At 48.0% G+C, this 16,585-nt stretch overlaps 1 protein-coding gene across 1 annotated transcript in view; it reads left to right on the plus strand.

Annotated features, from left to right (window-relative positions):
* The window catches only part of LOC144806328 (uncharacterized), a 162,748-nt gene that overhangs the window by 124,696 nt on the left and 21,467 nt on the right, over positions 1-16,585 (plus strand). The window contains exon 5 of the mRNA XM_078672716.1: positions 5,149-7,764. Coding sequence (XP_078528842.1) covers positions 6,515-7,764 — 1,250 coding nt within the window. The 5' untranslated portion in view covers positions 5,149-6,514. The remainder of the gene's footprint in view (positions 1-5,148; positions 7,765-16,585) is intronic.

Raw genomic sequence — 16,585 nt, forward strand, 5'->3', positions numbered from 1 at the left:
AATCAATTTCCTTTTTCAGTCAAGGAGGTTGAATACGCAATTAGTTGCATTGTGCCCCAAAAAGCAGCTGGCCCTGATGGTATTCTTGGGGACTTGCTTTGTTCTAACCTGCCGAAATGGGGGAAGCTTATTCATACTCTTTTGACTGCTATTGACAAGGGAGCCGCCATTCCCGAATCCGGGAAGGGGGCCGAGGTCGTCCCTGTTTATAAAAAGGGCCAGAGGGACGACCCTTCCAACTACCGCCCAATAAGTGTATTAGACTCCACCCAGAAAGTTGTGGGGAAGGTGGTGCTTGAAAGAATCCTGCAATGGGCTGAGGACAATGAGATTCTCTCCAACTATCAAGCGGGCTTCAGAGCTGGCACAGGCACTATAGAGCGGGCTTTTAGATTACTACTTATTTATTGGAAAGTGGTTGTTATAGGCAAAGGCAGCCTTTACCTTGTTTTTATTGATCTAAGGACTGCCTTCGACCTTGTGCCTAGAGGACGTTTATGGGGGTGCTGTTAGAAATGGGGATTCCACCCAACATCTTGTCTATTCTAGTAAGGCTTCACAAAGGAAATTTCGCGCAAGTGAGGTGGGGTACAGAGGGGCAGAAAACTAATAGCATTCCGGTGGGGAACTGGGGTCCGCCAGGGATGTGCCCTTGCCCCGACCCTTTTTTTACTATATGTGAATGGGGTGGTTGAGCACTTGCTTCTTAAACCATCAGATTCTCCATCCCTGACAGGGGAGTGTATCCCTACCCAATTATTCGCCGATGATATGCTCCTAATATCTAAGACCCCAGTAGGTCTTCGTGGCCTTCTAGATAACTTTCAGGCTTTTTGCATCCAACGTGGCCTAGTAATAAATACTGACAAAATTGGGCGCCCCCCTGTACTAAACCATGTATCCCTAGAGAGGGTCACCGTATTTGACTATTTAGGTATTCGTATATCGGATACTATGCAGTGGACCCAGCACATTTGTAAAATGCTATTAAACCACAAGAGAGTCACGGGGGCCCTCCTTAAAGAGCAGCGCTCCTCTTCGACAAGACCGATAGCCCCTGTTATTGACATTTATAAGGCAAAGGGCGTTAGTACTGCCCTGTATGGGGCAGAGCTTTGGGGCACTTCTAATATAGATCTACTGGTAAGGCCTGAAAACAAGTTTTTAAGGGCCATTATGTCCCTTGCACAGAGCACCCCGCTGACTCCCTTATTGCTTGACCTAGGATGTCATCCCATCAGTGATCTTGCTAAACTTCGGCCATTACTTCTATAGGCCCGGCTGTGGCGAGTACCAGAACTTGCCAATTATGCGAAGGGGCTAGCGGAAGTTATGACATGGTGGGATAGCATAAGATAAAATGGCTCAAAGATGTTACATTTTTACTTGGCAAGCTAGGCCTTACTGAAGCCTGGGATGCTCAGTCTTCTCCCCGGAAAGCGACCCTTATGATTCCTTATTGGAAATGGGTCGCTACCAGAACTTGTATTGACCCAACTCTTGGTAGGTTGACGGAAGAGTTCCTAAGGCATAAAGATGTACTATTTCGGGAACTATATCTAGATATTGTATGGAAATCTTATGACATGGCATTATATTTTAGATTCAGGGTAGGGGCACTCCCAGTGCGCGCCCTAATTGCTCACTGGAAACCCCGTCTCAGACAACATCTCTTTGTCCTATTTGTCAAACTAGTATAGAAACTGTACTACATATCCTGTTTGCTTGCCCGGATTATGCCCACCCAAGACGAAGGTGGCTCAAACCTATATGCCAAGCTATGGGAACTAGGCACTCCAATGAGGCACTCCGGATTTTAATGTCGGACACACGGCCACTATATGTTTGTGGTCTTTCTAAGTTTTTAGCAGGGACATGGTCCATTAGGGCTAAAAGGCTAACACCAAATGTTTAATCTGGTTTTAAAACATGGTTAAATTTAAAATCTGTAACCACAATTTTATTGTCTACGTTTTTAGATTTTAAACAATGAATTGCTAACAAATTGTTTTTATGTAAATGTGTTGTATATAATGTGTGCTTTTATGATATTTTTATCGAAATAAAGCCCTATGAACTGAACTGAACTGAAAAAAGGTTGCCCTCTGCAACCCTCGAATTATAGGCCCATTAGCCTGATGGATATAGCCAGTTCAAGGGGTGGGAGCGCACCAGACACGTCCCAACGTAATTACCTCAAGCATGATGGTTCATGTAGTTCATTATTTCTCGCTCAATTCATTTCAAAGTGTTCATAGCCAGTGCTGTATTATTAGTCTCAATTCGTATCCCTAGACACGTGTTTCATGATTCCTCAATCGTCAGTAGGGAAAAAGCAAAGTTCATAGGTTACAGGGCGTGCTGCCTCGTCTCTCAGGACCAGTTCCACTCACAGCATGAAGGTGCAGGCTCCCGAGGTCGTCAGCTCACAAAATATAAACAGTTCAAGGGGTGGGAGCGCACCAGACACGTCCCAACGTAATTACCTCAAGCATAATGGTTCATGTAGTTCATTATTTCTCGCTCAATTCATTTCAAAGTGTTCATAGCCAGTGCTGTAGTATTAGTTTCAATTCGTATCCCTAGACAAGTGTTTCATGATTCCTCAATCGTCAGTAGGGAAAAAGCAAAGTTCATAGGTTGCAGGGCATGCTGCCTCGTCTCTCAGGACCAGTTCCACTCGCAGCATGAAGGTGTAGGCTCCCGAGCTCGTCAGCTCACAAAATTTAAACAGTTCAAGGGGTGGGAGCGCACCAGACACGTCCCAACATAATTACCTCAAGCATGATGGTTCATTATTTCTCGCTCAATTCATTTCAAAGTGTTCATAGCCAGTGCTGTATTATTAGTTTCAATTCGTATCCCTAGACACGTGTTTCATGATTCCTCAATCGTCAGTAGGGGAAAAGCAAAGTTCATAGGTTGCAGGGCGTGCTGCCTCGTCTCTCAGGACCAGTTCCACTCACAGCATGAAGGTGCAGGCTCCCGAGCTCGTCAGCTCACACAATTTAAACAGTTCAAGGGGTGGGAGCGCACTAGACACGTCCCAACATAATTACCTCAAGCATGATGGTTCATTATTTCTCGCTCAATTCATTTCAAAGTGTTCATAGCCAGTGCTGTATTATTCGTTTCAATTCGTATCCCTAGACACGTGTTTCATGATTCCTCAATCGTCAATAGGGAAAAGCAAAGTTCATAGGTTGCAGGGCATGCTGCCTTGTCTCTCAGGACCAGTTCCACTCACAGCATGAAGGTGCAGGCTCCCAAGCTCGTCAGCTCACAAAATTTAAACAGTTCAAAGGGTGAGAGCGCACCAGACACGTCCCAACGTGTCTGGGCCTCAACAATCACGTTGTCGTAGAGTTTTATTTTCTGCCTTGAACCGTTGGGAGAGTCTTGGCGGGGGGTCCCTCAGACTAGCTGGTCCTGCTGAATGGCTTTCCGGCCCGCCCTACAAATACCGGGGATGTGTCAGACCTTGGTTCTTCCAGGACCGCCTTGTCCCCCTACTGGATAGTCAAACTCCCTTCCCTTTTTTACCAGACAGGCATACTTTTAGGCAGACTTCTAGGCTCTTCAGGACAGGTAAACAGCTTCTCCATTAAGGTAATTCAGCCTGCAGGTGATGTCCCTTCAACTTAGATAGACTGTCAGGTTGACACCATCCCTGGTGACACAGCAGACACCCGAGTACTTTGTAGAGCACATTATTCCTTGGTAACAGAGGACTTTGAACTGGAGTATAAAAGAGGGATAGATGGTCCCACTTGTATACACACCTGGCAGGCAGGAGATGCATTCTAATCTGTTGCACTCTCACATTGCATCTATGCTATGCACACCAACACGCTAAACACACACTGGATGTTAGCGCAAAGTCTGGGCACAGGCAAAGAAATGGAGCATTACATGGGTGTGTCAGTAGGAAGCGACTCCACTGACTATGATGCAAAGATCGCATCAGGCTATTGATCCTTACAACAGGGTGCATTGCCACCACCGCTCTAGCTGTTAAACCCATGACAGTCCTCTACCTTAAATGAGGGCACACTTGGTGTGACCCTCCAGGTCAAAGGACCGGTCCGTGACCTATCATAACCCCTTGTTAGAAGTTACACAGTACTGGGGTGACAGGAAAATCTCATGTAAATTTCTTTTTTTTTTTTACTTTGTGGTAGTTTTACCCCAGTAACGTGTAGTTACTAGTTTGACGGCATGGACTGGGCAGTTGCCACGAGGAACAGATTCTTCTGCCTGTCAAACCACATACCATTCACTATTTCATAGTGTTTTTCTGCTTTTATTTACCACTTGTTTTAAGCAGGTGGTATATATATGCATGTGGTTGGTTGGGGGGGGGGAGATTGGTGAAGTAGGGGAGGGATTGGTGAAGCAGGGGAGGGAAGGGGAAAACAGAGGGAAGAATTGTGTGTTTTCCGCAGTTAGTAAAAAAACCAGCATAAGTCTTGGCTGCTTCTGCTGTACCCAGAGTCTTGTGCGTCTTTTCAGTCTAATTTTTCTGTCTGGAAAAAAATGGTGTCCTGTTTTTCTGCACCCAGTAAATCCAGGTGCAGAAAAGCCTAACCACTGATAATCAGGTGGAATAAAATGAACACATGAAAGTACGGCTTCATTTCATTGCCCTTGATTCATACTCTGGACAATAGTTGAGGGATAGGTCTAGGCATAGTCCCTGCAACACACAATAGATTTGCGTGCGGCAGAGGCCAGAGCTCAAAAGTCAGGATACCAGATACAAGTTGGTGGTAACTCAGGGCAGGGGAAAACGCCTGTTGTCCGTGGAGGGGAAATTCCCATCCCAGAAATCTACATTAAAAATTAATTAATAGTATTCTTTTTTAAATAGCTGTTTGGTGCCAGGGCATATGACTTTAATTTCTGCCTTTGGGATTCTATGTTACAACTCCATAGGGTACAGGTATCCTTTGTGAGCTTAATAAAATGTTGAAAATTCTACAAATCCTTACTCCTACATCCAAGTATTTTCAGGCTACCATTCTACACTCTGCTCTGTCAGAAGAATAGCTCAACATTTTCAAAATTCTGCAATTCTGTATTGATTTGGCATGTAAATTATTTTTGGAGAAATTTACATGTATTAACTATTTAATTTTAATACTATAGGTGATTGAAATTATGGACGAAAAAAGCACGATTTACCACCAGGCAACTGAATGTTAGTGCCATAAGAAGGATTATTCTGAAAAACTGAAGGACATCCAGCATTCTAAGTTTAATACATTTCCGAAATCTAGGTGTGGCGAGGAAGTGGGAGCTGAGGAAAGTACTATACCTGTAAGTGAAGTCTCTAATTTTGCATTTCATTAACCCAGAGCAAAGTCATACCTGTGCACACAGCATCAGAAATAATGCCAGAAAGACCAATCACAGCATCCTCATCTGAAATATTATCAGAAAGACAAATTGCCTCTGCATGACAGCATAACGTTCATCTAAAGCATCATATAATCCCAGAGAGGAAGGACACACTGCATAAAAGAAAGATATAACAAAAGGTTTCTTCTGCAGACCATCAAAGAAAAGACACTAAAGAAGACACCGAAGCTGACACGCTAACAACCAAAAGATTGGAAAATCACCTTTGTTCAACAACAGTTTTTAACCAGTTATGCAAGTTTGAGACCATCTGCCTCAGGATATAACACCTCGATCCACTCTGCTCACTCTTGCGAAAACCTTAAAAATTCACCACTTTATTGTGTTCTTGACCATCTCAGATTGTTTCCTTTTTATTATGTACTGTTCTGTAATTCTATGTAAATCGCCTCAACATTATCTGTTGTGCAGGAGTGATATGTAAAACTGATTAAATGAGCACAGTTGCGCTATAGGTAATGTAAATAAATCCTCGTCTTCAGAACTACAAACCTTAACCTTACACCAAACATAGAAAGGGTAAAAGGAACTGATGTTCTGCGACTCATGATCCACAATAGTACTGTGCACGTTCTAACGCCCTCAGTTACGGCCATTACAAAGTGCAAAAAGGTACTTCTCAGTTTAATCATTAAATATCAGACTAACACCTTATCACTGCATTGCTAAGAACCTATACAAATAGATTTGAGAAAAACTTCAGTCACAAAATAAGTTGCTGCCGGAGAGGCTATTACCTAAGGACTATTATCTGCTAGAAACATTTCAACAGGTGTTACAGGGCTGCATCCAGACATATTTTGCTCAATTCAAGTGTTAAGAAGATTACACACAATTTCTTTTTGAGATAAGTGCTGAACATTATCTAAACAAGCCCGACTCTAAAATCAGGTTCACTCTTACTGTGGCATATAAGCAAGAGAAAAGTAGAGATATTAACTCTAGGAACACAATTGATAAAAGCACGGGCTGTGAGAACAAATTCAGTGTTCAAACCCGTCTCAATCAAAGCAAAATAACCCAAGTTGGGGAAAAAAGTTACCTGTGCCAACAAAGATTCAACCATAAATCTCATCTCACTGAATTTGAGAGAATGCTCACTGGGGAAAACCAATCTCAGTGCAAAGTATGCCAAAAAAGTTTCAGGCGTAAATCTTATCTCAATGAGCATATGAGAATCCACACTGGGGAAAAACCTTATCAGTGCTCTGAATGCCAGAAAAAGTTTAGTTTCAAACCTAGTCTAAATCTACATGCATTAACCCACTCTGTGGAAAAACCTTACCAGTGCCCTGAATGCCAGAAATGTCTCAGTGACCAAAACAGTCTCACTCGACATATAAGAACCCACACTGGGGATAAACCTTATCAGTGCACGGATTGCCAGAAATGTTTCATTGGGAAAAACAGTCTCACTCAGCATAGAAGAACCCACACTGGGGATAAACCTTTTCAGTGCTCTGAATGCCAGAAATGTTTCAGTTACAAAAGCAGACTCATTGAACATACAAGAATCCACACTGGGGAAAACCCTTATCAGTGCTCTGAATGCCCAAAACATTTCAAACTTAAATCACTTCTAACTGCACATGTGAGATTCCACACTGGGGAAAAACCTTATCAGTGCTCTGAATGCCAGGAAAGGTTTTGTAACAAACAACGTCTTTCTCAACATGCAATAACCCATTCTGTGGAACATCCTTATCAGTGCTTTGAATGCCAGAAATGTTTCAGTGTAAAACGTAATCTCACACGGCATACAAAGATCCACACTGGGGCCAAACGTTATCAGTGCTCTGAATGCCACAAATGTTTCAGTGACAAAAACTGTCTCACTCGGCATACAAGAACCCACACTGGGGAAAAACCTTATCAGTGCTCTGAATGCCAGAAAGGTTTCATTGACAAAAACAGTCTCACTCATCATATAAGATCCCACACTGGAGAGAAACCTTTTCAGTGCTCTGAATGCCAGAAATGTTTCAGTTACAAATGCAAACTCATTGAACATACAAGAATCCACACTGGGGAAAAACCTTTTCAGTGCTCTGAATGCCAGAAAAGATTTTTTAACAAACAAAGTCTTTCTCAACATGCAATAACCCATTCTGTGGAACAACCTTATCAATGCTCTGAATGCCAGAAATGTTTCAGTCTAAAAAGTACTCTCACACGGCATACAAAGATCCACACTGGGGAAAAACCTTATCAGTGCTCTGAATGCCAGAAATGTTTCATTGACAAAAGAACTCTTTCTCAACATACAATAACCCACACTGGGGAAAAACCTTATCAGTGCTCTAAATGCCCAAAAGATTTCACACTTAAATCACTTCTAACTGGGCATATGAGATTCCACACTGGGGAAAAACCTTATCAGTGCTCTGAATGCGACAAATGTTTCAGGGTAAAAAGCAATCTCACTCAGCATATAAGAACCCACACTAGGGAAAATCAGTGCTCTGAATGCCAAAAATGTTTCGGCCAAAAACACAATCTCCTTATTCATATAAGAACCCACACTGGGGAAAAACCATATCAGTGCTCCAAATGCCAAAAATGTTTCAGCCTTAAATGTAATCTCACTAAACATATGAGACTCCATACTGGAGAAGAAAATGATCAGTGCTCTAATTGTCAGAAAAGATTCAGGGGTAGAGATAATTTCAAGCGCCATAAGAAAACACACCATCAAAATATTTTAGTGCCAGAAAAGCATCAGTTTTAAACACAATCTCACTCTACATGAGCAGACGCACACAGGAAAAACACATTACCAATGCTGTGAATGCCAGAAATTCCTATCTGATAGGCACAGCCTCACTAACCATAAGCGGTTCTCCATATTGATGAAAACCCTTATGAGTGTTCTGAATGCCAGAAAAGCTGCAGAGAAAAACGCTATCTCACCATGAGAAACTCCACACTGGAGAAAATCCTTATGCCAAAAAAGCAAGGCAGAATCTGAAAGAAACACGATAGTGTTAGATTCCTTACCTTAGAATTACCCCCAGGTGTCAGACTGGATACGGAAAGTTTTTCGTCAGCAGTACCCCTGCACGTCGGTTGGCGTCGTCTGCGGCTCCGTGTCCGTCGTCGGTGTTGTGATTGCCGGAATGATGTCGCTGGAGTACTTAGACGCCGCCATCGCGCGCTGACGTCGGTTCTTCTTTTTTCTGTGCCAGCTAGCGCAGATCCGGAAAGAGCACGTACCTTTAGTCATTTTTTTACTAACTTTTTGGACAGTTTTGTCTATCTTTGTCGACTCGACTCGACTCCTGGTGCCAGTAGGGATGCCCGGTTTCAAGCTGTGTGATGCCTATCACCGACTGATGTCTGTTACCGACCCACTCCGCCGGTGTCCCTACAGTTTGGGGGGCGACCACGATGACAAGTCGTGCCCCGACTGCCGGGCCTTGACGTCGAAGGCTAGGCGGGAGCGTTCCCGTAAGCTCATCGAGATCCGGCAGTCGACTCTGTGTCGCTCGAGGTCCCAGTCGGGGAGGAAGTCGAGGAACTTATCGGAGTCATCACTGATCATCCGGATCCAAGTCCTCGCACTCGGGTAAGTCGAGGCATGTCAAAAAGAAGCAGTGTTGCTCTTCGGAGTCTCCTCGCCACTCACGCGGCTCAGGAGTCTCATCCTGTCCCACACCCTCCGGTCCCTGGACTCAATATGACTCCGGGCGATATTAGAGACTTCCTTGTTGCCAAGAGGACTCTCTTCCCGCCGTCGACACCTGCCGGCGCGGCTTCGGGCCCGCTGGTCCGACTGGGAGTCCTAACTTTCTGGCGGCTTCGGCCCGCTGCCGTCGGCAACTTCGATCTCGGCATGCAGGACCCCGTGGGATCCAGGCCTGTATCCCGGTCGATGCCAGTTGACCTTATGACTCCTCCGCTGGTGCTGACCCCGGCGCCATCCCCGGCCAACACCGTCCCTGGTTTTAGCCCCAGTCCCGGTTCGGCGTCGGAGCAGCGCGTCTCCGACGTCGATGGGTAAGCCCTTCACCTATGACCCGGCTCTGTCATTTATGCAAGTGTGGCTCACTGGTTAGAGGAGGCAGACCCTGAAGCAGAGGTCAGACCCGGGACCAGGGTTCAATTCCTGACGAGGCAGGGTCTTGAGCCCAAATGTCCACAGACTCGACAATTCTCGCTTCGGTGCCTACTCGAATCACGGGTTCACACTCTGCAACTCTGGGCAATAGCTTGCTTAATTCCACTACGGCCCCCCCGCGGCGGGATGCCTGGCTCTCACCTTGGGGATGCCCAGTAGGGGTTATCTCACAGGAAAAAGCCAGGACGGGTTCCCAAAGCAAGCGCCTTGAGGCCTATCGGTGATAAGGCGCTATATAAGAACCTTTGACATTTGACATGCCTGTTAATCAGGACACGGATCAAGGGGAGGACTGGGAGGGGTCTGAGGACCCTCTGGCACAGCAGTGCCAGTTAAGTCAGGACTGGACAGATGAGCTGGGGGATGCCATTGGTCTAGACACTTCGCCTGACACTGGTTTTCTCTCTCCTCCCTCCGTGACTACGGAGGAGGGGGCTACTTATGCTGTGGTGTTGCGCAGGGCGGCCAAGGCCTTAGCCCTTGAGCTCCCTGCAGTAGCGTGAGGACTAACTTCCTCACAGAGGTGCTTCAACCGCCAGTCAGCTCTACGAAGCCTCTGCTGCCGTTTATTGAGGCCCTCACTGACTTTCTGATAGGCACTTGGTCCAAGCCCTCCACAGTTCTCCCTGTGGATCAGTACGTGGACCGACGACAACGCCGGGCTCCGGTCGACCCCTGCTTTCTGTCCACCCACTCCACCCCCGAGAGTCTGGTTATCCAGGCCTCCACGTCCCAGACCGCATTCCCGACCGCTCCGCCGGATCAGGAATCCAAAAGTTTAGATCAGTTTGGCAAGAAACTGTTCTTCTCGGTCAGCCTAGGATTGCGGTCCATTAATACTGCATGCCTTTGGGCTGTTAAACCCACTCTCTGTGGGATACGTTGGCGGACGTGCTGCCCCAGTGTCCGGCGGAGGCCCAGACATGGCTCGCCCAGGCTGTCGCTGATGGCCGAGACGCAGCACGGTATTCCATCCGATGTGGACTTGACACCACGGGCTCGCTGGGCAGAGCAAATTCAACGACTGTGGCGATTAGTCGTCACGTCTGGCTGAGGTCCGCCAGTTTTTCAGGGGATGTCCAGAACACACTCATGGACATGCCCTTTGATGGCCGGGTCCTCTTTGGCGACAAAGCAGATAGCGAGCTTGAGCGCTTTAAGGACTTCAGGGCTATGGCCAAGTCCTTGGGCCTGTCGGGCCAGCGCCAGCAAACTTCTACGTTTGTGCAGTCTCACGCGGTCGCGGACGTGCTACCCGCCGTGGCGGAGCAGGGGGTCAGAGAGCCGGTCAGTCCACATCAGCTTCTACCTCAAAGCCTTCCTAGTCCGAGCTTTCAGGCTCATTCCACGCCAGTCGGAGGCAGGGTTTGCCATCACATAATCCACTGGCGTTCCATCACTTCGGTCAGGTGGGTGCTGCAAATCATCCAAAGGGGCTACTCCCTCCCCTTTGAGGCGACCCCTCCAGCCATGCCACCACAGTACCATGTCGGGGGATCACTTGCAACTTCTGCGAGAGGAAGTTACGGCCCTCTTGGCCAAGGGGGCCATCGAGCGCGTTCCTGGTCCAGAAGTAGGACGTGGTTGTTATTCCCACTACTTTCTGGTTCCAAAGAAGGGCAAAGGAGGGCTGTGCTCTATCTTGGACCTCAGGACCGTCAACGGCTTCTTCCTGAAGGAGAAGTTCAAGATGCTGACTTTAGCTCAGGTTCTGGCTGCTGTAGACCCTGGAGACTGGATGGTAGTGTTGGACTTGCAGGACACCTATTTCCATATTCATGTCCTGCTGGCCCACCGGCGTTACATGCGGTTCATGGTAGGCCACGAGCACTTTCAGTTTACTGTGCTCCCCTTCGACCTTACCAGTGCCCCCCGGGTGTTCACTAAAGTGACGGCTGTGGTTGCAGCTCATCTGCGCAGATTAGGGGTTGCAGTCTTCCCCTAACTCGACCACTGGTTGTTGAAGGCGGGCTCGCCCCAGACAGTCGTCTTCCACCTCGAGAGTACGGCCGGCCTCCTGCACTCGCTGGGGTTCTCCATCAACGTGCCGAAGTCACACCTGAGTCCCTCTCAGAAGATCCTCTTCATCAGAGCGGTTCTACACTCGGCGCAGTTTTGGGTGTATCCTCCCGAGCAGCGGGTTTGGGATATTCAGGCTCTGTTTCCAATCTTTCAGCCTTTATTCAGAGTTTCGGTCAGAATGACCCTGCGGCTCCTGGGGCTGATGGCCTCCTGCATCCTGCTAGTACATCACGCCAGGTGGCGGATGCGGGCTCTCCAGTGGGACCTGAGGCTGTGGATCCTCTCTCTGCCCCTCTTTCAGATGTTTTCCTCTTTCTTCTTTCTGTCACCCAGCAGGGCTCTGTCCTGGGCACTATCAAGGACTATCTTTCCGCCATTTCAGGCTTCTTGTGGCTTCCTGGTCAGCCTTCTATTTTCAAGTTCCTTGTTGTAAATAGATTCTTGAAAGGCATCACGCACATGTTTTCTCCTGTTCCTTTCGTGATGCCTCAATGGGACTTGAATCTGGTTCTTACCTTTTTGATGTGCGCTCCCTTTGAGCCACTTCATAATTGCCCTTTTCGTCTTCTGACCCTAAAAACTGCTTTCCTGGTTGCCATCACCTCGGCCAGAAGAGTGAGTGAGCTCCAGGCTCTTAGCCTGCTTTCCTCTCTGTCCATCCGGACAAAGTTGTTCTGAGGACTCGTCCTTCTTTTCTACCCAAGGTGGTTACTGCCTTTCACATCGGACAGACCATTACCATGCCCACCATCTTTCCGCCTCCACATCCCTCGAAAGAGGAAGAGAGGCTCCACCGTGTGGACCTAAAACATGCGCTCTCCTTTTACCTGAACCGCACACAACAGTTCCAGGTGGACGACCAACTCTTTGTTGGCTACATGGGAGCTAAGAAGGGACAGGCAGTGCACAAGCGGACCATCTCTCGTGGGTCGTTTTGTGCATCAAGATCTGTTATTCCTTGGCTAAAAAGGATCCTCTTCTAGGGCTGCGTGCCCATTCCACTCGGGCTACAGCGGCTACTACTGCTTTGAGACGGGGAGTCCCTTGTAGGACATTTGTCAGGCAGCTACGTGGGCCTCGCTGCACACGTTTGCCAAGCATTACTGCCTGGAGAGCCAAGGCCGGAGAGACTTCTTCTTTTGCCGTCTGTTCTCCAGGACTTCGTGGTGTGATTTTGGTTCGCAGACCCACCACCTGGGTTTGTATTGCTGGGGTATCTATTCTAAGGTAAGGAATCTAACACTAACGTGTTTCTTTCAGATGCACAATTTACTTACCATTGGTAACGATATATCTTTAAGAAACATTAGTTAGTGTTAGATTCCTTACTGCCCCACCCATCCTCCCCATTTCTGCGAACCGATATCTAGGGTTCCGGAATTTCCCTTTTCAAGGCCCTAGTTTAAGGGAACCAGTGTCGGTTTCTTGCATGGCTCTGCGTTCCTGGCGCAGAAAGCTATGTACAGAACTGACGTCAGCGAGGGTGGCGTCTGGGTACTCCAGTGACGTCATTTCGGTGATCTCGATGACGGACGCGGAGCCGCAGACGACGCTTACCGACAAGCAGGGGTACTGCTCACGAAAGTCAAATTCCACCAAGCAGTTCCAGCGCCTGTTCGTCGTACCAAACAACTGCAACCAATGAATCCTGGGCTCGCTGTCAAACAAGTTCAAGTGTGACTCCTGATGAGACCATCGCCATTGACTGTCTTATCTGTGAGAAGCTGCTCCAGCCCTCCTGTGATGGTGGGCCGGAAGACCTTCACCGCCAAGTGAAATGCTCGCAACTCCAACAGCTTGATGTGGAGTTGGGTATCTGCCGCTGACGAGGGTTCCCTAATCTCTGTCTCCCATATTGCCTTCCCATCCCATTCCAGACGAGATACATGCTTCCCTGTGCCAGAAGTAGGTCGTGGTTGCTATTCCCATTACTTCTTGGTACCCAAGAAGGACAAAGGCCTGCGTCCTATCTTAGACCTCAGGGACATCAACCGGCTTCTCCGGAAGGAGAAGTTCAAGATGTTAACCTTGGCTCAGGTCTTGTCTGCTCTCGACCCTGGAGATTTGATGGTAGCGTTGGACTTGCAGGACGCTTACTTTCACATCCCCGTCTTGCCTGCCCACTGGCGCTAGCTACGGTTCATGGTAGGCCACAAGCTTTTTCAGATTACCACACTCCCCTTTGGCCTTACTAGCGCCCCTAGGGTGTTCATGAAAGTGATGGCGGTGGTCGCAGCTCATGTGCGCAGATCAGGGGTTCCAGTCTACCCCTATCTCGATGACTGGCTGTTGAAGGCAGGCTCGCTGAGGCTGTCGTCTCCCACCTCCAGACTACAGCGGACTTCCTGCATTTGCTGGGGTTCACAGTTAACGTGCAAAAGTCGCACCTGATTCCCTCCCATAAGTCCTTTGAATCAGAGCGGTTCTGGCACAGCGCAGTTTTGGGTCTATCCTCCGGAGCAGCGAGTCCAGGATATTCAGACTAGGATACTGAAGTTTCAGCATCCATCCCGGTTTTCTGTGAGAATGACCTTGAGGTTGCTGGACCTCATGGCCTCCTGCATCCAGCTGGTGAATCATGCCAGATGGCATATACGGGCTCTGCAGTGGGACCTGAAGGTCCAGTGGGCGCAGCACCAGGGGAATCTTTCCGTTGACGTTCAGATCTCGGAGGGGACTGCAAGTCAGTTGCAGTGATGGCTCATGAACCAGGATTGGGTCAACGGCAGATCCCTCTCCCTTCCTCAACCTGAGTTCACAGTAGTGACGTATGCTTCACTCCTGGGATGGGCCGGCCATATGGGAGAGGCGGAGATCAGAGACATCTGGTCTCCGGCGGAGTCCAGGCACCACATCAACCTTCTGGAGCTCTGGGCGATTCATCTTGCACTGAAGGCATTCCTTCCTTCTGTTAAAGGAAGAGTTGTGCAGGTGTTCACGTACAACACCACCACCATGTGGTACTGCAAGAAACAGGACAGTGTGAGGTTGTGGACCCTATGTCAAGAGGCGCTTCGCCTTTGGACATGGCTGGAACATCAGGCCATATCTCTGGTGGTTCAACAACTAGCAGGTTCACTGAACGCCAGGATGGACAAACTCAGTGCCTCATGGATCACAAATGGCATCTTCGCTCAAAGGTGGTGCAAGGTCTCTTTCAGCAGTAGAGAGAGCCTTGGTTAGATCTATTCGAGAGAGCACGCAATGTCAGCAGTTCTGCGTGTTAGAGTTTCCAAGGCGGCTCTCAATCGTCTACCCTTTCCGTCGCGAGTGGAGTTGTGCCTGTACCACTTCTGCCAAGATTGCTGAAGAAGATCAAACGCGACAGGTCCCAAGTCATTCTTGTGGCTCCTGACTGGGCACGAAGAGTCTGGTACCCCGAGCTCTTGAGCATGGCCATCGATCCTATTGTTATCAGATTTCTGAAGTGCATTACTCCTCTCTTTCCTCCTTCTCCTTTCGTAATGCCCCAGTGGAACTTGAATCTTTTCCTCACTTATCTTATGTGTGCTCCCTTTGAGCCCCTATATAATCGTCCACTTTGCCTCATTGGAAGATTGCTTTTTTGCTTGCCATCACCTCTGCTCACAGGGTGAGTGATCTTCAGGCTCATCTTCCAGACCTCCCTTTCTTGCTGTCCATCCGGACAAAGTAGTCCTCCATATAAGCCCTCTTTTCTGCCCAAAGTGATTGCCTCTTTCCACATAGGTCTCACCATCGCATTGCCTACCTTCTTCCCACCCCTGCACCCTTCCAAAGAGGAGGGGGAGATTCCACTGTCAGGACCCAAAACGTGCGCTGTCTATCTACATTGACCGCACTAATGACTTCCGGGTGGACGATCAACTCTTTACGGATCATGTGTGCACCAAGAAAGGTCGGGCAGTGCACAAAGATACCATCTCTCGATGGGTCGTCCTATGCATTAAGATCTGTTATTCTTTGGCTAAAATGAAACCTCCAGTAGGACTGCGCACCCACTCAACCAGGGCAAGGGCAGCCACTACTGCTTTGGGACGTGGAGTTCCGCTGGTTGACATCTGCCACACAGCCATGTGGGCATCCCTGCACAAATTTACTGTGCATTACTGCCTGGACAGCCAAGTCCGGAGAGATGGCTTTTTCGGCCATTCTGTTCTCCAGGACTTCTTGGTGTGAACTTAGTTTGCAGACCCTCCTACGGGGTTGGAATTGCTGGGGTATCTATTCTAGGGTATGTAATCTATAACTAATAGTCTCTTTCAGATGAACTAGTTACCTTCGGTAATGATGTATCTGTAAGAGACATATATTAGTTATAGATGCCTTACCGCCCCACCCATCCTCCCCATTCTGCACACTGACTTGTAGGGATAGGGATTCCCTTGCAGGTCCCTAGTTTTCTGCACCAATGGCCAGTGTCTGGCATGGGTCTGCGCTTCTGGCATTGAACGTTGTGTCAAAACTGTGGTTAGCGCTCAGGACCGGTGTCTAAGTAGACACTGCGGCGTCATCCCGGCGACCACATCGCCGATGACGGACGCGGAGTCGGCCGATGCCACCTACCGACACGCAGGGGTACTGCTAAGAAAAAATTTCTTTGGATCCAGTCTGACGCCTGGGGGTAATTGTAAGATCAGGAATCTATAACTAATATATGTCTCTTACAGATGCATCATTACCGAAGTTAAGTAACTTGTTCGTTTTGTGCCTGCCAGGTATGGTGCATCAATTGAGGGCAGATAATGAACAACATTAAGATATAAAGAAAACTGGGTGGGTGCCAGGGCACAGCCTTGGTGAACACCTTAATTGATAGGAAATCGTTCAGTCACCTGGCCCTGGATTCTCCAGCGAACCTGGGCATAATCGTGGATATCTTCTACCTGAAGCCTGTCTGAAAGGAAGATACGTTGGCCATAGCAGCAGTCCATTCCTCAATCTTGCTCAAGAGCAATTGGGCAGAAATTTTCTCCGCACAGTTGATCGAGCTGATAAGCCTGTAATTGGCTGGATGGAATCTATCCCCCTTCTTATATAACGGGA

The sequence above is a fragment of the Lissotriton helveticus genome, assembly GCF_964261635.1.
Source record: "Lissotriton helveticus chromosome 1_1 unlocalized genomic scaffold, aLisHel1.1 SUPER_1_unloc_63, whole genome shotgun sequence".
NCBI classification, from domain to species: Eukaryota; Metazoa; Chordata; class Amphibia; order Caudata; family Salamandridae; genus Lissotriton; species Lissotriton helveticus.